This window comes from Lytechinus variegatus, chromosome 5, assembly GCF_018143015.1.
Source record: "Lytechinus variegatus isolate NC3 chromosome 5, Lvar_3.0, whole genome shotgun sequence".
NCBI classification, from domain to species: domain Eukaryota; kingdom Metazoa; phylum Echinodermata; class Echinoidea; order Temnopleuroida; family Toxopneustidae; genus Lytechinus; species Lytechinus variegatus.
In genome coordinates this window covers 12,271,016-12,293,958 of record NC_054744.1, presented here as the reverse complement: position 1 = coordinate 12,293,958, position 22,943 = coordinate 12,271,016, and the positions used below count along the sequence as shown (strand labels likewise).

Here is a 22,943-nt window from a genome sequence, read left to right as displayed (position 1 = left end):
AATAGTGAGTGAGTGATGTCATCAGTTCCCTCATTTGCATACCAACCGAGATGTGCAAATAACTGTTTTGTGAAAATAACACATAACTTTAAAATGTCATAACTTTCTTAATTTACATCCGATTTTGATGAAATTTTCAGCATTATGCTTGTTGAATTTTTCTCTTTTTATTCAAATCAAGTTTTTGTTGGGGTGGACTTGTCCTTTAAAAAAAATGGAGTCGTGTTCATATGCTCATAGCAAATTTGAATTTTAATCATAGTTTTAGCAAAAAGATGTGAAAATGTTTTTTCAGACAATTGTTTTGTTTTCAATACTAGTATATCATAGCTGAGAAATCACTCCTGATTTTAAATCAAAATTATATGTCATGAGATAATCCAACCAAACAAAATCATGCACATTATACTTTCTTGCCATTTCAAAGCTAAAAAAAATACTATGTAAAATGCTTTTTACACTCAGAAATGTTCAGCCAACTAACCTGGTGTTTGTTTCGTACTGGTGATCCTTTCTTGAGGTAAATGATATATTCATTGGCGATGGTTAAGCACGTAAGAAAATATCACCATTCGTTCTTAAAGTAGCTCTTAACTTACGATCAGCCATATGAACGGCCCACTGTAATGAAATACCCTTGTTTTAGCAAATAATTGCTCTTTTTATTTTTATTTTTTTTTACCTTAAAATAGCTCCAAAAGTGGAGTTGATCCCACCCCAGAAGCTGAGAAACTACTACAAAAGTATTGCTGACCATAAAGACATCCAGAAGCTGCAGATGATGCTGAGTAATGCTATTGGTCAATCCAAACCCAAGATTCAAGAAGCACTTGTTATCTTCTCTGGTTACCAGTACTTGTGGGAGGGAGACAGGGAGGAGAGTGTCAAGGTATTTCTAGTGTACAATTTAGGTCTTTTCATAGGACTAACAACACTCTAGTTGAGGAAAACTGTTGTCAATTATTAGTAGTTTGTGTCTTATTTCTTTGACGTGATTATTCGATGCTGAAGTGAGAATAGATCCATTGCAAACACATTGTAGATAAGCATATTAAAATTAAAGATATTTCAGATATTGTATAATCCTTTGAATTTTATGTACATGCATCAATATTCATGCCAGCAGTAATGTAAGTCCTAATGGTCAAATTGTTTCACTTACATCCATTTATTATATATGCATGTATATCAGACAAGTTATAATAAATATATAATAAAATGTGCATAATACTGATTTAATTAAAAAATTGTCTTTCATTTTTTTACAAAATCGCACTTTGCAAATAAAGCTTGTAGGTATTACCCAAAATTATAACTTGCACCTTTTTTATTCTCTTCTAATTTCATCTCAGGAGAAAACTGACTACCTGAGAGGGAAACATTTTCAGTAATTTTACATAAATCCTTTTTTTTTTCAGAATTTCATCCAGACAGAACCAATCCTTTCTGAATGGAAACAAGAGATTTTGAGTTATCAGGAATTGGAATCTCAAATTGAGGAGATTGACCCAACAATACAAGTTGGTGCTATCCTACTTTACACAGGTGAGTCCAATTTTAAACACTTTTTCATGTTCAGGAGAATTATGTTTGCATAATGCATGTTAAGATGACAAGAAATGTCAGTATTCTTTTTAAAGCCTGTGATTTTTGTCTCGCCTGCATAGCAGAGCGAGACTATAGGCGCTGCTTTTCTTACAACAGCGGCAGCATCAACAGCAAATCTTATTGTTAGGTTAAGTTTTTGAAATGACTTCATAGCTTATAATTATATAAACCTAGTTCATGAAACTCTGACATAAGTATGAGCAAGTATTTTTAAACACCCTGCCTTGGTTTCAGGTCACATGATCAAGTTCAAAGGTCATTTAGGGTCAATTAACTTAGAGACTATGTTGGGGGAATCAAAATCACCTAAGGTTAAGTTTTTGAAATGTCATAGCTTAGAAAGTATATAGACCTAGTTCATAAAACTTAAATACACATAAAAGTAATGAAGTATTACTTAATATCCTGCTTGAGTTTTAGGTCACATGATCAAGGTCATGTGACCTGTAGCATCAATGAACTTTGGGCATGTTGAGGGTATTTGTTGAATTTCTATCATAACTTAATGTTTATGGAGCTAGTTCATAAAGTTTGGACGTAATAGTAATCAAGTATCACTGAACATCCTGTGCAAAGTTCAGGTCACAAGACCAAGGTTAAAGGTCATTTTAGGTTGAAGAACTTTGGCCATGTTGTAGGTAATTTTTGAATTGTCATCATAACTTTGAAAGTTTATGGATATAGTTAATGAAATGTGGACAAAGGGGTAATCCAGTATCATTGCTCATCTTGCACAAGTCGTAGGTCACTTGATCAAGGTCAAATATCATTCAGGGTGTATGAACATTATAGCATATTATATGAATGTTGTTTTGAGGGGAATTATTATTTCATAGTCATTTTCAAAGTCGGCACTGCTGCTCTATTGCATCGCATCATGCAGGCGTGACTGCCAGAGGCGCTCAACTTTTTTTATATTAGCTTTGAATATTGACATAATTTTACATGAAGAAAGGTATGTATAAAAAAAAACACATTTATTTTATTGTAATGATTATTGTTAGTAGTAGTATTATGATTATTATTGATATTGTAATCATCATCATCATTATTATTATATTTCTGTGGGGAAAGTTACACTGTTTGAAAATTAGAAATTCTAGACTTTTGAAAAGAACAGACTTGCCAAAATTGTATTGATTTTACACCTTTAGTTTATTTTTAAGTGTGCATTCTCAAAAGGGATTTGCATTGATAAACTCATTTCATTGAATTGTAAGATCAACATCCACTGTTCAGGTTGACTATATTTTCTAAATGAGGGTTGTTAGTACTTTGTTCATATCTACTGTAGATGTTTTCAAATTAAAAATCTAATATATCAGCTCAAAATTGGATAATGATATTGTGTATCAGTATGTGTATTTTCTTTTCCATCATTATTATTGTGTTTTTTTAATACTTTGATTTGTTTCTTTTCATAAACACCTTTTAAGCAATTTGTGCTTCATATTTACCTTAGATATTTGATAATCTTTGATTCCCAACAGTATAGCTGTATTGTTTTATCACAGATTGCAATTTTATGCTGTATAGTTCTGTCGGAGTGATGTTCACCTATTAACATAAATTCTTAGTATGTGTAATGTTCATCTTACAGCTATTCTAGATTAATTTCTCCTCTTTATAAACAATTACCAGTATGAAGACAATTTTCTCATTATTTTGCAATCCTATTGCATTCCTTTAGAATATGATTCCTTTCTTAAATTCAAATTACCCTCTGGTAATTTCCATCTACATTCAGAACCAATTCGCATTTCTCTCACCGTGGAAGCGCGTGCATGGAAGCTGCTGCTTGGTCGCAGTCTCAACAAGGAGTACTGTGCCAAGATGGACGAGATCAACAACTTTGTGAGTGATTATTCCAAGAGACTTAGTCGGCCTATCAAGGATCTAGATGATGTCCGCAATGCAATGGCTGCCCTTGAAATGATACGTCAACAGGATATCCGTATTGACATGACCTTGGGACCGATTGAGGTATAATTCTTCTCGGCATTTCAAGTTATTATGGATTGAGTGCCTTTTTAAATGAAGCTGCCCGAGAAGCTTCTCAATTTGCATATGTACTTCTAAGATTCAAATTTGAAGCAAAACTGAATTATACCATAAAATGCAGTTTTAAAGGCCTACATTAAATTGTTTAATATTTCCTTGACGTATTTATGTTTGATTCAAAAGAATTTGTTTAACCATGACCTCAGTTATTCTCTTTTTTTTGGGGGGGGTGGATGTACGTCAAGCAAGACATGATTTACCAAATTAACTAGTCATTTGTATTATATATTAAATAATTTTGGGGGGAAAGTATCGCTGATCTTTGGAAACTCATACAGAGGCCTCAAAAGTTTTATCTTGAAGGTTAATACTATAATATTTTTTTAAATACAGCTCAAATTACAAAATGATATTAATCTGTTCTATGGTGAAGCTGATTTATAGTTTATAAGATTTCATACCCTATATTGATAATATAAAAATAATTATAACAAAGAATATTATAGATAAAAAGCATCTTTTGAGTTGCAAATGTCACAGTGTATGACACAATATCTCTATGTACTTCATTGAACCATGTATCAATTTAACTGCATTTGGAATACATTAATACTCTTTCGACTTTTCATTTGTTTTAACAGGAAGCGTATTCCATGCTTCAGAAGTTCCAGGTTTCAGTGCCTAGAGAAGAAGCCAACCGAGTGGACAGTCTTAGATACTCCTTCCAGAAACTTAGCAGACAGGCTGTGAGTATTATTTTGCTTCAAAATTAAGACAATGATTAAATCAAACTCATTTTCATATTCGATATTAAGGGATTAGACTAGAATATAAAATAGTGTGCATTTATATTAGGTTTAGTTCTTAGAGCACTATTGTATGTCATTAGACAAGAAGCGGATGGGTTGGAAAGAGAAGAAGAGTGAGCAAATGAGAGGTGCAAAGATATTGATAAAAAATCTATCTACAAACAGTGTTTGTAACATATTGTTAAGTCTGCTACAAACTCATACAAATGTAGACTGCAGGCGTATGTACAGGTTCATTGGGTTCATTTTAATCGATCAAACTGTCAAGGAAAAACTCCCCCTTCCAATGAATGTTACCCCATTATATACACTGGTGATGGTCTGAAACTGGACCACCCCTGGAAACATGTGTTTATCATCACATACAATGTAAGGCATTCATGTACCTTGGGCCTGTCATTTCCCAGACAAATTTATGTATCGGACCATTTCCTCTGGTCAGTGGAAATAGAGACCCTATTTATTATGAAGTGGTCAAAATGTTACATCTGCCTAACTATATGACATATCAGGTCAAACACAGGTCAGGTATGTGACCGTAACACTATTCCCCCCTCTGAAAATGATGGTATTGTCCCCAATACAAACACAAACTGTAAACCAGGCGAAGATAAATTCACTTCAGTTAAATTCTGGTGTTATTGTAAAAAAAATTATACATGACAAAAGTCTTAAGACTCATATTACTATATCTATAAAGTAAAAATGTCCCTGTATGTCATTAATAGTTAGGTTTTGAATAGAGTACAATATGTCAAAATAACATAGTGCTAGACAGATAATCTACATAATTATAAGACCAGAAAATCAATTAGGAAAATCTCAAAGAAAAAAATACAAATTATTGAAATTATAACATTGTAAAATTCATTGAGTTCTAGCAATTGAAACTGAAGTCAAGGAGACAACAAAATGGAGTGTCTGAGCCCCATTAAGTAAAAAAAAAAAAAAAACCGTTAACAGTAAATCCGCAAAGTTTCAAGAATTATATAAATGTACATTTATATGTACTTCTAAAAATATGATCTATAAGGGAGTAAAACCTATGCATATTCGAACGAAAAAAAAAAAAAAAAACACTTGCGAATAGCATGCAAAACAAGACAAATACATAAATCCTCAGAATAATCAACCAGATCAATGTCGTTGATAATTGCAATGTGAAATCTGTTTCAGAGTACAAGTTACAATGGTGGATGAAAATTATAGTCATCTTTATATAGCCTATTTTAGAAAGCAGGTAAAACAGCAACCAAAAGTATAAGTGGGCAGTATATATGCACCAGGAAATTAAAAACAAATTATAACCAAGATGTTTCCCACACCCCGAAGAATAGAAAAAGAAAAGGAGCAAAGAAATATATACATATATACATATGACAAACCACTTGAATCATGACACGACATATCCCATAAATCAGAGAAGTGTGAAACTTCCAAAAAAAAAAGGAGTAGCCACATGTATACACTCATCAGAGGCAATTCTAAACATGTGCATATAGACCACCTACACTATATGGCTAAACAAATGTCAGAAACAGAAAGATATAAACAAAAAGGCAATTTTTCTACAAGAATAAATACTGTCGGCATATGTAAGACAGCAACAATACATGTTAATACAAAAAAAAAACATAGCAATCCAAACAAGTAAACATGTACTATCAAGAATCCAACACAATGAGAACATTTGCAAGATTAAAACCTAAACCAAAAAAAACTGATACTAGTCCAATAGAATAGAATAGGAGAGAGTGAAGAGAAAAAAAAATCAAGAGAGAAGAAAGAGCCTGAAGAAAAGCGACGGAGAAAGGGAGAGAAGGAGAAGGGAAAGATAACATAAAATATAGATATGGAACAATGTATAATGAGAGAATACATTTACGAAATTCTAGTTTCTCATGCTATCAATAAACCAATATGTAGGAAGACAAAACAAAATCATAAGTTCATCTAGAGACACAGAAACCTACACACCAACTCTCTGTATTTATCACAGCAATAAAAAAAAAATGCATTGGTATCAAGTGATACTTCAAAGAGGAGATGACCACAACATGCAGCTGGCCTGGATGAAAAAAGAGGGAGAAAGAGAGAGAGAGAGAGAGAGACAGCACACAGACAGAGAGAGGTCAGGGGGGATGCCAGAAAGGGGAAAACAGCTGAGAACACTGGTCAGAGGCAGACACATGTAACCATGCCAACAGGAAAGTCGACAGGCAGAAAAAAAAGAGGTTGGATTAAAAGTTTCGTCAAGAGTGAAAAAGGGACAGGGATAGGGTTGGAAGAATATTCAGAAGCCAGAAAAATAAGAATAGCAAATTGGTAACACTAAAATGGCACATACATTGTACTATTAAATCCTAAATAAAACATGACATAGAACAATAATAATCTCAACATACACATGTGTATAACATTACTGACTTAGATGCTACATGTCAAACAAAACATGACATACATTCTTTTTATCGGAAACTTAGCTGTTTGTTTGGACGGAACGGGACGTTGATTTGTTTTGAGTTCCAGATCGCACTTGTTTCTGCAGCGAAGTAACCCACCCAGGTATATCGTTACTGAGATATTGTTTCAACCTGTTATGGTGGATTACTTTTGGCTTTCCTTTGTTTTGCCGAATTTCAAACAACAAATCACTAAAAACTCTTGTTACAACGTATGGTCCCTTCCACTTCTCAGGGTTTAATTTGGGGCTCAAACCCTTTTGTTTAGTAGAATCCAAACAGTAAACTAAGTCTCCCAAATCAAATGTATTTTGAGCAATCCTCACATCATGGTCTCGTTTCTGTTTCTCTGCAGTTTTGCCAATCTGCTCTCTAGCAATTTGGTAAACCTCTTCCAAGTTTTGTTGTAACTTTACTACATACTCTTCAGTACATGAATATTGGTTGGCTCTAATTCCCAGATTAATTTCAAGAGGTGTCTTTACTTCCCTACCCAACATGAGGTAATTTGGTGTAAATCCAGTCCCTTCATGGACTGTGCTGCGGTATGCAGAAGTCAAGAGGTTAAGATTGACATCCCAATCTTTCTGATGTTTACTAACAAAGGATGAAATCATATTGACCAACGTCTGATTAAACCTTTCGATGAAACCATTAGATTGAGGATGATAGCTAGAGGTTCTGGTTTTGTGAATTTCAAAAAGGCGACACATTTCCTGAAACAATGAAGCTTCGAATGAGCGGCCCTGATCAGAATGTAATTCAAAGGGAGTGCCAAATCGGGATATGAATTCGTTAACAATTTTGTTCGCTATCGTCGGGGAGCACTGGTCAGGGATGGCATAAGCCTCTAACCATTTAGTGAATGTATCACCAACCACAAGAACATATTTGTTACCTTGATCAGATTGAGGGAATGGCCCTAATATGTCGATTGCTATACGATCCATGGGGGCGCCTTGTTGGTAATTTTTGAGGGGTGCATGGGGTGTCTTGGAGGGTCTTTTACGAGCACCGCATACATGACAAGCTCTTATGTAATTACGTACTGTATCTTTCATGAGGTACCAATAGTAATTTTGCTTAATCCGACTGAGAGACTTCTTGAAACCCAAATGCCCTGCCATAACCGCATCATGGTTAGCTTCAAGTATGGTGTTTATTAAGGACTTTGGTACAACCAATGTTAACCGTTCGCGAGATGACCCTTCATCCCATTTCTTAAATAGTACACCATCGATAACTTCAAGTTGTTTCCATAGCAACCATAGATGCCTAACTACAGGGCTCTTATCATGAACTTGTTCTCTACCCGGTCTTACTGCTGACTCTGTAAACCAGTGTAATATAACACTGATATCTTTGTCTTGCCTTTGAAGAGAAGAAACATTATTAGCAGTAACTCCAATGTCATTGAAAATATGCGGCCCAGAATTACTCCTGGCATTGGCGGAAGTTTCACGTCCGCAGGGCATATTTAAAAGTCTGTTAGAGTCACAATTAACAGAATCTCCTCTTTTCCTGGCTTGTTTTCTAGTGGATACTGGCCTTACATAGGTTGTAAACGATGGTGGACAGATTACATTACGCAGAAGGTTATGTCCTGAATACATTACACTTATAATCATCTGTATCATTATCATTACATACCTAAATACCCACCCAATAAATGAAACATACTGCAGGCTCTCTGGCTCTGATTTCTGCTTGATTTTGGCACCTCTAATTTGCACCGTTGCCGATCCTGCACTTCTTTTCGCGCCTTCTCCAAAATGACGCGCACTGCAGCGACGCACTCGCTCATTTACACTATTAGCGCTACCTTTCTTTATCGTTAACGGCATCACATCATCAAGCTCCATGAAATCAGACCAGGCTGCATGTTGTTTCCTACAGTGCTTACAACCATTACATGGAAGAGAAGTCAACATATCCCTTCCATCATAGCACTCACACATTTCTGGGTTGCATGGTACACGAGATAGAGCATCGGCATTTGCATGACTGCGACCTGCACGATGCTCTATCTTAAAGTTGAATTGTGATAAGATTTCCAACCATCTAGCCATTTGATTGGATGGCTCTCGAAAGGACATTATCCATCTAAGAGCACTATGATCGGTTCTCACCACAAATTCACGTCCAAGTAGATAATGTCGAAACTGATTTACAAATGTCACGACAGCGAGAAGTTCCCTGCGAGTTACACAATAGCGTCGCTGTGACTTCGTTAGCGATTTACTTGCGAAGACTATTGGCCGCTCTTGGAAACGTTTCTGCGAAGGATCCCACTGCATCTGCGAAAGCGATGCTCCAATACCAAAATCAGATGCATCGGTATCCAGTATGAAGGTTCCTTCATTTAGGGGTATGCCATAACATTGTCACTTGTGAGTGCCTTTTTAAGCTCTGAAAAAGCACTTTCACATAAATCGGACCATTCAAATGGCACTCCAGACTCAAGCAAGTAATTAAGCGGCCGTGCAATTCTAGCAAAATCCCTGATGAACCTACGGTAGTAAGAGCACAGCCCTAAAAAGGACCTAACCTCTTTAACATTTTTAGGTGACGACCACTCCGCCACTGCTGCTATCTTGTCTGGGTTGGCTTTCACACCAGTTGGTGTGACGATGTGTCCGAGGTACAATACTTCAGATTGAAATAAAGCACACTTGCTTGGCTTCAGCTTGAGCCCGGCCTTACTCAAGCGTTGGAAAACTTCATCGAGTCGAGAAATGTGATCTTCAAACGTAGGGCTGAAAATTATCACATCATCTAAGTAGATAAGCAGCGTTTTCCATTGAAGTCCTTTGAGTACTAGTTCCATACACCGCTCGAATGTACTTGGGGCGTTAGAAAGTCCGAAAGGCATAACATTATACTCGTAGAGTCCCGATCGCGTCCGAAAAGCAGTTTTGTGCTTGTCCCCTTCCTTAACCTCTACTTGCCAGTATCCTGACTGCAAATCCAAAGTAGAGAAATATTTACATCCACTTAAACAATCTAAACAGTCATCGATACGGGGTAAGGGGAAACTGTCGAATTCCGTTACAGCGTTCAGCTTTCTATAATCAACACAGGGGCGAGTTGTCCCATCCTTCTTTTTTACATATACAAGAGGCGATGCCCAGGGGGATGATGAGGGACGGATGATTCCTGCTTTTAGTTGTTCACCTATAATGCGTTCCTCCTCATCGTCAAATGCCCGAGGGGGCCTCCGAGCTGGCTGACGAACAGGTTTGGCTTGTCCAGTTTTAATTTCGTGCTGCAGCACAGAGGTGCGACCCAAATCATTTGATGATTTCGCAAATGTGTCCGAATGTTTATGTAATAACCCATGAAGTATGTTTCTCTCTCTATCACTCATTCCTTCACTGCTTTTCTCATATAGTTCATTGAGACTGGGATGTAATTTGTCAACATTATCACGCGTTATGTTCTCAACATCATTTCGGTCTTTCACATTTACTCGAGATATTCGGTTGATTATTGATTTAGAGTCATTCTCGAACTCGTCAATTTGCTGCGTAGTAATGATCTCGGTCGCTATTCCCACGGTTTGTCCTTTACGCAAAATAACATCCTCGGCAGAGGTGTTCATAATGCGTATCGGCAGCCCGGATTTGATCTGTTCAGAATTGCATAATGTAGCGCCAATCAGGACTGCCTCCTCCCGTAACCCGGTTGACACCGGTTCAATGAGAATATCCTGGTCTTGATGTAAAATTACAGAATTGTCGACACACCCTGCTGCCAATATTTCACAATTTGCAGGTACAGTTATTGAAGATTGGAGAGTAACATGTCCTATCGTTGTATCACCTGTTATTGCGCAATCGATCCAAATATTACTAATCTTGATCCCCCTCCTCGCTTCAAATACACAGTCAAAGTGATACAAGAAATCAAATCCGATTAGCACATCATCGTGGATTGGCGCCACAAAAACATCCCATGTCAAAATGGAGTTCGCGATTTCAATATGAACGTTTGATATTCCCCTAACATCTAGTAAGCTGTCATCTGCCGTTTTGAGAACAATGTCATTTGTCGGTTTGCGAAGAACAGGTTTATTATCACCACACATCTTATCAAATATTGATTCAGAAACTATAGTTACCGCAGCTCCAGTGTCAATCAATAAGCTTGCCTGAACGCCATTCACTGCTGCTTGTGTATGTGCTGATAACCCATTCGTCTTGCTATGTGTCACTTTGATGTCAATGATTTCTTTAGCTGGATGAGAGACCGGTATCTGGCCGGATGAGCCGGTCTCATTTAGTTTCCCTGATTTCCATAGGACACATTCGGAGAGGCTCCCTGGGGGTGGGGGCAGTAGCGCCTAAGATGTCCCCTTTCACCACAGTTAAAACATGTACGGGTGTCTTGGTAGGCACGTCCTCGTCCCCGACCACGGCCGCTAAAACCATTCAGGCTCAGTCTCTCCGCAATCTTCTCTGCGAGCCCATTGATCTTCTCTTCAATACTTGCATCCATTTTCGCTTCAAGTTCTGCCAATTTATTCTCAATAGCAGAATTAGGAGAAGGGGCCACCATGCGGACTTTGTGATCATGGTGATCAGGCCGATGTTCGTCAGTGACAGAGCGATACCTCTCTACCAGGTCCTGCGCCTCACTGAGGTTTGCCGGCTCCCTCATTCCAATAGTCAGAGCCAACTGCTGGTCCTGCAAACCACGGATGAATTGCCGCAAAGCAATTTGTTCCCTTGTAGCTTCGTTGGCAGTCGGGTAGCCGCGAAGAACAAACCGCCTCAAGTCAGCCACGTAGACAGACAGGGATTCACCAGGAAGGAGCTTCCTTGTCTCCAGCATTGACAAGAAAGAATTTGGCTTAGTCCTTTCTGCAACCGCGTTGCCAGGGCCTCTTTAAGGAGATGAAACGAACTAAAAACATCTTCTGGCTGCGTCCGGAAGAGATAGTCCGCTGCCTCCCCTGTCACTGATGATAGAAGACGAAGCCTCTTCTCCTCCTCTGACCAGGAGCAGGCGACTGCCAAGTTCATGAACAGGCGGATAAAAGTCTCCCATGAGCTGTCACCTGAGAAAGCCGTCTGTCGAGGGAGGGGGACGCTTCCCAACGATACCCGTCCACCTGCCTGCTTCGACTCCTCCTCACAAAGAGAGTCGAACTCGACCTCATCCTCCAACTTCTGTCGCCTCCTCGATTTAGAACCCGGCATCATGAAAGAGTTTTACCGCTGCCACCAGTGTTAAGTCTGCTACAAACTCATACAAATGTAGACTGCAGGCGTATGTACAGGTTCATTGGGTTCATTTTAATCGATCAAACTGTCGAAGGAAAAACTCCCCCTTCCAATGAATGTTACCCCATTATATACACTGGTGATGGTCTGAAACTGGACCACCCCTGGAAACATGTGTTTATCATCACATACAATGTAAGGCATTCATGTACCTTGGGCCTGTCATTTCCCAGACAAATTTATGTATCGGACCATTTCCTCTGGTCAGTGGAAATAGAGACCCTATTTATTATGAAGTGGTCAAAATGTTACATCTGCCTAACTATATGACATATCAGGTCAAACACAGGTCAGGTATGTGACCGTAACAATATTTATCAAGCAGCAAGCTTAGACTGTATGAGAACATCACAATGGGCAATTCATGATTTTTATTTTATAAGCTTCTGATTAGGCCCACCCCCTTGTTTCTACTGCACTTGTCTTATCCGAAGCCACATCGTTACTAGGGAACTAACCTGATAATCGTACATTTCCCTAGAACTACTCTTTATTGTGCATCTCTTCAGCTTTGATTTATAATGAACTGATGTGGTCTTTAATTCTTTTTTTTTAGTCTTCTGTGCAAGCAAATCTGGTGAAGATCCAGCCTGAATTCAAGGGAGAGCTTCTAACTGCTGTAGAAACCTTCCACGTTGACAGTATGTCATTTGATGTAGACTATGAAGAGGTGAGCCTTTCAATCGAATCATTGCAAATTGGTTGTGCTTGTTTCTAGTGATGTTGCAACTGTTTTTAATGGAATCCTCAGAGATGCATGTTCTTACTACTACAATACTTACTACACTACAATTCTTTGAAAAAATCTATAGATTTGTGTTATTAATTCTCCAAATCAAGAATATAACAATGAAACAGAATTTAAATATTGATTAGTGATTAAATATAAAAATGAATGAAATTATACTGCAAGTTCTGTAGCAGTCCTCATAGAGCAACAGTTGGCATCAAGGGGAAAGAATAGCAATCCAAATCACAGTATCCATACTGGTTTCTCCATCCAAATCAACTGATGCAATCAGAAGATTGATTACGAAATCATTTCTTTTTATTTCATTCCTTTTTTCTTTTGATACATAGAGTGGCCCGATGGAGCAAGGTATCTCACCAGAAGAAGCCAATGTTCGACTCCAAGTCTTCCAGGTAAGCACGATATTGTAATACCCTTAGTTACCCATTTATGTGACTTTTAGAATCCAACCAATCTGCAAAAATCAATTTCACTATACTACCATCTTGCCAGTATCAGAAATTCTATGTAGGTTTTTATTATGTTGCTCTGATATGAGATCAACCCAAAATGTTTCATCTTTAGAATATTGAAATTGAATTTTAAAATTGTGAATGGAACATGTTAGAACTAAACCACCAAAAAAAAACACATTCTAAAAAACTAAATAGTTCAAAGAAGATTTTTATTTTTGTTTGATTGCTTAATATCAAGTAAAGTGTTAGCTTTTTGTTGAATATTTACTGCTTTTAGGGGTGTAGTTAAGAGGTGATTTTCTTATCAGTGCTATTCTCCTTAACTTTGTCACAATGTATAACACTTGTGAGAAATCACATACTAAAACTTGAAATAGAAGCAGGCCATTGTCTATTGTTATCTGCCACAGCATGCTTTGTTTCATAATTCATGCTAGATTGTGTATTGAAATCCATACCGGCCGAAAAAAAGGTCAAAATGATGTTAATTTGACAATAAATGAAGCTATATACATGTGCATCCTTAGTATTAAGGTTTTTGTATTTGCAAATTTTACCAATCAGCCCTGGAATCTTATTGCAAGGTATCTTGAAGTGTTCATATCTCTTAATGGTTAACAATTACAGTAACTTGAACTATTTAATTTTCTACTTTTGTGCTTTATAGACAAGATTTGATGACCTATGGCGTAGATACAACACCTACTCGGCAGGAGAGCAGCTGTTTGGTCTCCCTGTGACTGACTATCCAACCCTGATGAAGACCAAGAAAGAACTCAATCTCCTACAGAAGCTCTATGGTCTCTACAATGATGTCATTGAAAGGGTCAATGGTTACTATGACATCCTCTGGAGTGAGGTGGATATTGATGCCATCAATCAAGAACTCATCGACTTTCAGAACAGGTATCTGTCTGTTTCTGTATCTGTAAATTTCTTCCTTCTTGTTGTATCAGTCTATTTGTTGTCCTTTGATGTAAATATTTTCAAGAAATTACAATTTACAATGAAAAACAATCAAATTCACACAGACTCCTCCTAAAAGAGCCTTTATGAGAGTAAAACCCCATGGCGTGACTCTGAAATGATAGAAATAAGTATTTAGCTAATTAATAGATTGTACTTATCTTTAATAATTTTGAGAGCATTATTTTACATGTTCATTTCATTTAATACTCAGTATGCTTATGTCATAAATCATAATGAAATAAATGTAATATCATTGTTTCCACTGCTACATGTTACTTTGTGTGTGGTAAAGCATGTTACTTCATCCCTGAATCAATCAGATGCCGCAAACTTCCCAAGGGTCTAAAAGAATGGCAGGCTTTCCTTGACCTGAAGAAAACCATCGATGACTTCAATGAAACCTGTCCTCTGCTTGAACTCATGGCCAACAAAGCCATGAAAGACCGTCACTGGGAACGTATCACCAATGTCACTGGACACAAGTTTGAAATTGACTCGGATTCATTCTGTCTGCGTAACATCATGGAAGCCCCACTGCTACGTAGCAAAGAGGATATTGAGGTATTAATGTCACTGTATTAGACAGGAGTGTGTGTACTCTTTTATATATTTATTCTTTTCATATCTTTGGAATTAGACATTACTTTCTGTGATTTTTTTTTAGTTTCAGTGACAGTTGAGTGAAAGTTTTTTTTTAGTTTCAGTGACAGTCAACATATATCCCCAGTAATCAATTTTATTGTAAATCTAAACATTTGTAAGTTTGAAAAGAATATACTGGTGAGTCCAGCTAAGGAAATCTCTTAGGCCTGTTTTTGCAACATTTGTCTTTACTCTTAGAAGATATAAAAATTACATTTTTGCTTAATCTGCAAATTCTTTCCATTTAAAAAAAATGTTTGGTATAGAGAAGGTCAATTTTAGCAGACTCAACTGTGTATGTCATTTATCTATGATTAAATTCACATGATTGATAGATGAATGAACTCGCAGCATTTTGACTTTGATTATTCGATTTCATTTGTGTTAAATTTCTGAACCTCAAAAACTTCATGTCCATATCAGAATCATGCCTTTTTTGCCGTTCAATCAATCTGTCCAAGTTTGATGCACTTGCTTTCTTTCCGTTGTGTAGGATATCTGCATCTCAGCAGTCAAAGAGAAGGACATTGAAGCTAAACTCGCTCAAGTTGTCAGTGACTGGAACACCCAAGCCCTTTCCTTTGCCAACTTCAAGGCGAGAGGAGAGCTGCTGCTTAAAGGAGCTGAGACGTCTGAGATAGTAGCATTGATGGAGGACAGTCTTATGGTCCTTGGCTCACTCCTCAGCAATAGGTACATTAAAGGTCAAGTCCACCCAAGTACAATGCTGATTTGAATAAATAGAGAAAAATCAAACTCGCTTAACGCTGAAAATTTCATCAAAATCGGATGTAAAATAAGAAAGTTATGGTATTTTAGAGTTTTGCTTATTTTTCACAAAACAGTGATGTGCACAACTCAGTGACATGCAAATAAGTCTTTCGATGATGTCCATCACTCACTATTTTTTCTTTTTTTTTTTTTAAAGTAACAATATTTGATTTTTTACAGATTTGACAATAAGGACCAATTTAACTGAACCATATACCGTAGTGTTATACAAGGCTAAATCCACAAGTTTAGGGAGGAATTTAGCGTTGTTTCACTTGACAATGAGGAGAAAATTAGAATATTTCATATACTAAAATATAAAAGAAATAGTGAGTGGATGACGTCATCAGTCTCCACATTTGCATACCAACCAGGATGTGCATATAACTGTTTCGTAAAATTAAGCGAAGCTTTAAAAATGTCATAACTTTCTTATTTTACATCCGATTTTGATGAAATTTTCAGTGTTACGCTTGTTGTATTTTTCTCTTTTTTTTCAAATCAACTTTTTGTTGGGGTGGACTTGTCCTTTAAGAATGCCATTTACAACCATTCTTACTTTATTCATCAACCAACTGTTTTGATAGTTTTCTGGAGGAATGTCAATTTCAACATTTAATGTAGGCTTTTCAGACTTTCAGATTCATTAAATCTATTTTGACATAACAGATACAATGCTCCTTTCAAGAAAAACATCCAGAACTGGGTCCAGAAGCTTTCTAACTCCTCTGACATCATTGAGAACTGGATGACAACTCAGAACCTATGGGTTTACCTTGAGGCTGTATTTGTAGGTGGTGACATTGCCAAACAACTTCCTCAGGTATGTTACTAATGCAGTAATGGTCATAACTGTGTACCCTGAAGTATAGTATTTGGATATAAGTGATGTTTTATGAATAACTAATATTGTTATCATTATTTTCAGAACAGTATTACAAATACCATCTATCATATGTTTATAATATAAATCTCATTGATAAAATATTTGGCATATTATCAAACATGTGTGTTAAACATAGCTTTTATAGAGTTTGATTTCTCTCATACGTATATCATCAAGTGACATCTATCCTGGATAATAATCACAAATAATTGTTAGAATTAATTTTCATGTATTTCTAGGTATATAAGTAACTAGAAATTACTTTTTTTACTAAAAAAGAAATCATTGTTATATTGTTTTGTAGGAAGCCAAACGTTTCTCCAACATTGACAAATCTTGGGTGAAGATCATGCAACGAGCTCATGAGAATGACAATGTGATCCAATGCTGTGTTGGAGATGAGACCCTCGGTCAGCTTCTTCCTCATCTTCTAGAACAGCTGGAGATATGTCAGAAGTCACTCACAGGGTGAGGGTTCCTACATCTGAATCAGACATTGTATCACAGAATATTATTGAACTTGTACTGGTGAATGTATTCATCAACACTGTTTGCTCAGTATTTTGAGGATCTATTACTGTGTTATTGGGTACTTTTAAAGTAGTTTTGTGTTCATAGATTTTGCGAGTTCCTCATCGCAAAAGTTTGCACTTTATTTTACTTGAGGCTACTTACAGAAATCATATTTAAACTGGCAAAGTTATCTCCTGAAAATTTTTGTACTAAATAATATTGGCTTATACAGTTTTGTCATCAGTTATGGATGAATGTGTTTAGAAATGTTGCATACCATATAAACACAAACATGACAATATCTATGACAAAAATCCAGTGCACACTATGGGACCCAATATGAAACAATCTTTTGATAAATCACATTTTGCAGTAAATATGAAAGTTCTAAGAAGAAAATATGTTTTTTGAAGTTCGGCTTAATGTTGGGAGTAATAAAATCTTAATTTTGCTCTGCAGCAAGCCCTGCTGCTGGAGTAAATTTCAAATTGGCTTCAAGTCGCAGCCAATGAAGATATCATTGCCATTTGGAATTTAATTTGCTTTTATACCCAGAGGGAATCTCAAACTAGACAGAATTTTCATTTTAGCAGTCCTACTATTATTCTTATTTCTGATAACTAAAATTTTATTAGTTGGAATGTTCTTATCAATTTTTATTACAATTTCTTTGAAAATCGGATCGCAACAAATTGCATAGTGTGCGCCAGACTTTAGTAGTCTGATTTTTAGAGGTTGTCATTTGACTGCAACCAGTTACAGAGGTTGGTCAAAAAAATGAAATTGAAATAATTGTGTGCTTCTAGAGCGTGGTGCTTATTCTAGTTTGCAATACGTACATCGCTTTTATCTAATTATTGCATAGTGGTTGCATCACTTTAACAATTTAATTGTATTTCTAAACTTTTGTTATATCTTACCTGTGTTCAGCTACCTAGAGAAGAAGAGATTGGTGTTTCCCAGGTTCTTCTTTGTGTCTGACCCAGCTCTGCTTGAAATCCTTGGACAGGCTAGTGACTCACACACTATCCAGGTAAATTAGCTTTCTCTTAGGAAATCTTTCACCAAACTGGCAGTTGTGGTGAAATCAAGTTATTGACTCTAATCACCATAATTTGTGAGGCAGTAGAGGGCACTCATCTTCCCGATATACTAAGCAGTTTTAGACACTTTGCAAGGATGACAGTGATATGATATTTTCTTCAGCCGTCGTAGAAAATGCGCACAAAAGTAAACCAGACTGATTTCACTAGAATGCTTAAAACATGTAATAAAATTTGCCATAATTCAATTATAAAGATCGGGTGACTATAAATCTATTGCTTGCATTTGATGAATTGATGTTTGATTATTATCAAATATTTATCAGTTCATGTCTTCAGATTTTTGATGTAGTATATTGTACATCTTGAAGTACTTTTACACATTTACCATGGCAAGAGTTATTCATTAATAAATACTAAACAAATGAATACCAAATACTAATGTATATCCTATTTTGTGATGATTTTTCAAATTTTGATGATTGATTACACATTGCAATAATGGCATTGATATAGCATGAAGTTGCATGAATAATTTCAAGAAATTTGTATACATGTTTATACCTTTAATTTTTCTTCCTTTCTTACTAGGCTCATCTTCTTGGAGTATTTGAGAATGTGAATGAGGTTGAATTCCATGAGAAAGACTATGATCGCATTATGTCTTGCATCTCAAAGGAAGGAGAAGTCATCCCTGTAAGTGCACTGATATTTGACAAGTGTAGAAGTATATCATTAATTGATGAATTTGAATTTATTACTAAACAATATATTTGAATATTGTCTCTTAGAGAGTTTTAATATATTTATGTTTCTCTTTGAAATGATTGATATGACTATTTTGGGGCGATATATTATAAGTCTGATTGTCTAAATTTTCTGTTGCAGGACTGTTGCTTTCATGTACATATTTAAGGTTTATTTTGAAGCATACAAATCATGATAAAGTCTTCCAATGACATTAATTCAATGTTTATTATTGCTTTTTTTTCTAACTAATTCAAACCATTCATATATATTTCTTCACTCAATTATTGAAACTTTCATCAGTCAGATTTCAAACTGCTCTTGCTCTTCTATAATTTGATTAGCAGTTGTATTGGTTTAATCAAATCATACTTTACCAACAATATGATTATTTATCTGCTTTATAATTCAGCTTGAGAAACCTGTAATTGCAAAAGGAAATGTAGAGACCTGGCTAGGAGAACTGTTGGATAATCAGATGAGATCGCTTCATGGCATTATCAGAGATGCTTCCAGGGTTATCAACGACTCCAGTTTTGAACTACTCTCATTCCTCAATACTTACATTGCACAGGTAAGAAATATTTCATTTATCTTTTCATCTCAGGGCCTTTTTCAACTTTCATTTTTGGACAGGCTTTATGATTTGCCTTTAGGAAACAAATGAACTTCATAATATTTACATTTAATCTCTCCATCTTTTGATAAATTGTCATATACTACATAACATCCACTTCAGTTCAATGATATTGATTAGCAATAGGTACAACTATCAATAATCCTTTGTGCTAATTATACTTTTTTTATGACGGTTGTATTCCTCACCTTTCATTGAATTCTTGGATACATTTTTATTGCTATTCAGACGTTTTCTTGTACAAAGTACCAAATTTATTATGAAAATGCATGAATATAATGTGTTTCTTGCATATGATATGCATGTTCCCATTTAACCTATCCCTACCCTCTCATAACCTTGTAGGTTGGTCTACTGGGCATTCAAATGTTGTGGACAAGGGATGCAGAAGATGCCTTGAGCATGGCAAGAGCAGACAAGAAGATCATGCCTGCAACCAATGTCCGCTTCTTGGAGCTTCTGAACTGCCTTATTGAACAAACCACCCATGATCTTACCAAGGTGGAAAGAATCAAGTACGAGACTCTTGTCACCATTCATGTTCATCAGAGAGATATCTTCAATGATTTGGTAAGTACACTGGGTCAGTAATTGTATGGTTTGATGAGTCAGTTCTTTGAGCCTGAACTGCTGTTACTTCAATATCAGCCAAATGTTTCTCAGTATTACTCTATTATATTGTATTGTGCTATAGGAGTCACACTGAAGAAATAAGTATTGCCTAGTAAAACAGATCATCAAAGATGAAAGAAATTAAGTCTTAGGCTTTGTTTTATATATTCAATGTTACTTCTTAGTCTGTTGCTCGAGAATTTTACAGACTTGCGATGTTAATGTACAATGACTTAAGTTTTCTGATCTTCTGACTGTATTTGAACTTGACTCTATCTAATCTTCTGACTGTATTTGGAGGTCATCTAACTTATTTATGTATTTCATCACGATTTAAGAGATAATAGAATCTTGTCATTAATCTGAGTATTACCATTGTCACTAAGTATAGGATGTCCTTTTTTTTGTATTTCAGTTTAAAATTTACATTCCCTGTAATGTGATTTCATGGAAGGGATCATTTAGTAGATTAATTGCATAAAGAGTATTTTATAATCTGCGTTTTGATTCTATGATTTCCAGGTGGCCATGCACATCCGCAATGTGAATGACTTTGAATGGTTGAAGCAGGCTCGATTCTACTTCAAAGAGGATACAGATCAGTGTATTGTGTCTATCACTGATGTTGATTTCATCTATCAGAATGAATTCTTAGGCTGTACAGACAGACTTGTCATCACTCCACTTACTGATAGGTATGGTCTCACTATACCAGATTTCTTATCACAGTCAACTAAGAGGTGCTAAATGGACAAAATTTAAAGGATCGTTTTCTCCATAAGGCTTGAAATGCAAAAAAAAAAAATTGCAAAGTGATGAAATTGTCCACTTTTTATTATTAAAGCTTCCGTACTCACTTGGAATGTGTTACTCTGTAAACTGAATTTCCAAGGGTCTCTTTCAGAAACAAAATGAGAGTTCACCATTTTGTAAAGTATTTTGTGTTGTGTGCTAAAAGCATGAACAAAAACAAAAAAGTCCAAATATGTAGAATTAATCTTACGTTCCTTTCTGTCTTTCATTGGCCAAATTGTGGTTATCCCCGATTACATTAAATATTGTGTTTATAGTAACAACTCTTGTTCTAGTTGTCTTTTAATATATCCAAGTATTCCTGAAGCACGACCCTATTTGAAACTCTTAATGTGTTATTCCTTTGTTTTGCTATCTATGTTACATTGAATTACTTTTTCAGTTATGCATCTCTTTGATACAGATGTTACATCACACTAGCCCAGGCATTGGGTATGAGCATGGGTGGAGCACCTGCTGGCCCTGCAGGGACAGGCAAAACAGAAACCACCAAGGATATGGGCAAAGCTCTAGGCAAATATGTAGTGGTCTTCAACTGCTCTGATCAGATGGACTACAGAGGTCTAGGAAGGATTTACAAAGGTTAAGCAATAATGATTGTCTTCTTTCTTATTTTCCATAAGAAAGCTGCCAGAGGCATTTTAAGTCATTTCTTACGTTAATATATATATTCATTTAATTGGATTCTGTCAATAGATGATAGTATGTTCTTGATGAAGGACATTGAAAGTGTTCTCAGACCAATAAAACATTCTTAATGAGTCTCAAATGCTAATTTACATAAGCTATACTTTCTTTTTTTATATCTACCATAGGGCTTGCTCAGTCGGGCAGCTGGGGATGTTTTGATGAGTTCAATCGTATTGAGCTTCCTGTGCTGTCTGTAGCTGCACAACAGATTGCCATTGTACTCACTGCCAAGAAAGAGAGAAAGAAGGAGTTTGTCTTCATGGATGGAGATGTGGTAGACTTGAATCCAGAGTTTGGTCTCTTCCTCACCATGGTCAGCACTTATTAGAATATTTCAATTATATTTCATGTTTATATTAATGTAGAATGGCATTTCCACTTTTGTGTTTTGTATTCCACTTTTTTGTATTTTGTGTTTTGTTTTCTTTCATCTTATAATATCAAACCACACATTTCTGTTACCCAGCGTGATTGTTTCATAACATCTATCTTACATTTGGTATGTACATTACACATGATTTAAATTTGCATTTTGCTGCTCAGCAAAGCCATTACATCTTCACAATGAGGTTTGTGCGACTTGAAGCATAAGGTTTGTATGAACCCATCTTGACAATTACAGTGCTTTCAAAGATGATATTCCAAACTACTAATTGATAGTACTTGAACTGCTGATGAAGCTTAAGTCAATGCTTAAATGTTTAACCTGTGGAGGGATCTCAAAAAGTTTTGTTTTTATTTATTAAAAGAAAAATGTATTATCATATCTCTAAATTTGCAGAACCCTGGCTACGCTGGTCGTCAGGAGCTGCCCGAGAACTTGAAGATCCAGTTCAGATCAGTGGCCATGATGGTACCTGACAGACAGATCATTATGAGGGTCAAACTTGCCAGCTGTGGTTTCCAAGAGAATGTCATACTAGCCCAGAAGTTTTACACCCTCTATAAGCTTTGTGAAGAACAACTTACAAAACAGGCATGTTTAGGTCTCTTTTTTTTTAAATCTCTCAGGAAAGTAGAAGATTTTAACCTTATATGTATCCTCAATTTACATACTTCATGAAGTATTTCATAGATTGGGATAACCTTTATAGTTAAATTCCTATTTGTAACTCATTATTTTTTTTCATTTGTGATAATGTTAATGTACTAATTCATTTGATGCTGGCTTACATTTACAGTCGTCCTCAAAATTATTCATACCCTTGTTGATATTTGTGATTTTTCATGTTTGTGATGAAATAAAAGC

General features: G+C 36.0%; 1 protein-coding gene across 1 annotated transcript in view; it reads left to right on the top strand.

Moving 5' to 3' along the window:
* Positions 1 to 22,943, top strand: part of LOC121415364 (dynein heavy chain 8, axonemal-like) — a 112,364-nt gene that overhangs the window by 27,709 nt on the left and 61,712 nt on the right. Inside the window, exons 23-41 of the mRNA XM_041608547.1 lie at positions 693 to 889; positions 1,419 to 1,545; positions 3,356 to 3,591; positions 4,251 to 4,355; positions 12,722 to 12,835; positions 13,246 to 13,308; positions 14,039 to 14,277; positions 14,661 to 14,901; positions 15,476 to 15,675; positions 16,423 to 16,576; positions 16,944 to 17,107; positions 18,083 to 18,185; positions 18,787 to 18,891; positions 19,355 to 19,516; positions 19,925 to 20,149; positions 20,714 to 20,886; positions 21,408 to 21,586; positions 21,820 to 22,007; positions 22,476 to 22,670. Coding sequence (XP_041464481.1) covers positions 693 to 889; positions 1,419 to 1,545; positions 3,356 to 3,591; positions 4,251 to 4,355; positions 12,722 to 12,835; positions 13,246 to 13,308; positions 14,039 to 14,277; positions 14,661 to 14,901; positions 15,476 to 15,675; positions 16,423 to 16,576; positions 16,944 to 17,107; positions 18,083 to 18,185; positions 18,787 to 18,891; positions 19,355 to 19,516; positions 19,925 to 20,149; positions 20,714 to 20,886; positions 21,408 to 21,586; positions 21,820 to 22,007; positions 22,476 to 22,670 — 3,170 coding nt within the window. The remainder of the gene's footprint in view (positions 1 to 692; positions 890 to 1,418; positions 1,546 to 3,355; positions 3,592 to 4,250; positions 4,356 to 12,721; positions 12,836 to 13,245; positions 13,309 to 14,038; positions 14,278 to 14,660; positions 14,902 to 15,475; positions 15,676 to 16,422; positions 16,577 to 16,943; positions 17,108 to 18,082; positions 18,186 to 18,786; positions 18,892 to 19,354; positions 19,517 to 19,924; positions 20,150 to 20,713; positions 20,887 to 21,407; positions 21,587 to 21,819; positions 22,008 to 22,475; positions 22,671 to 22,943) is intronic.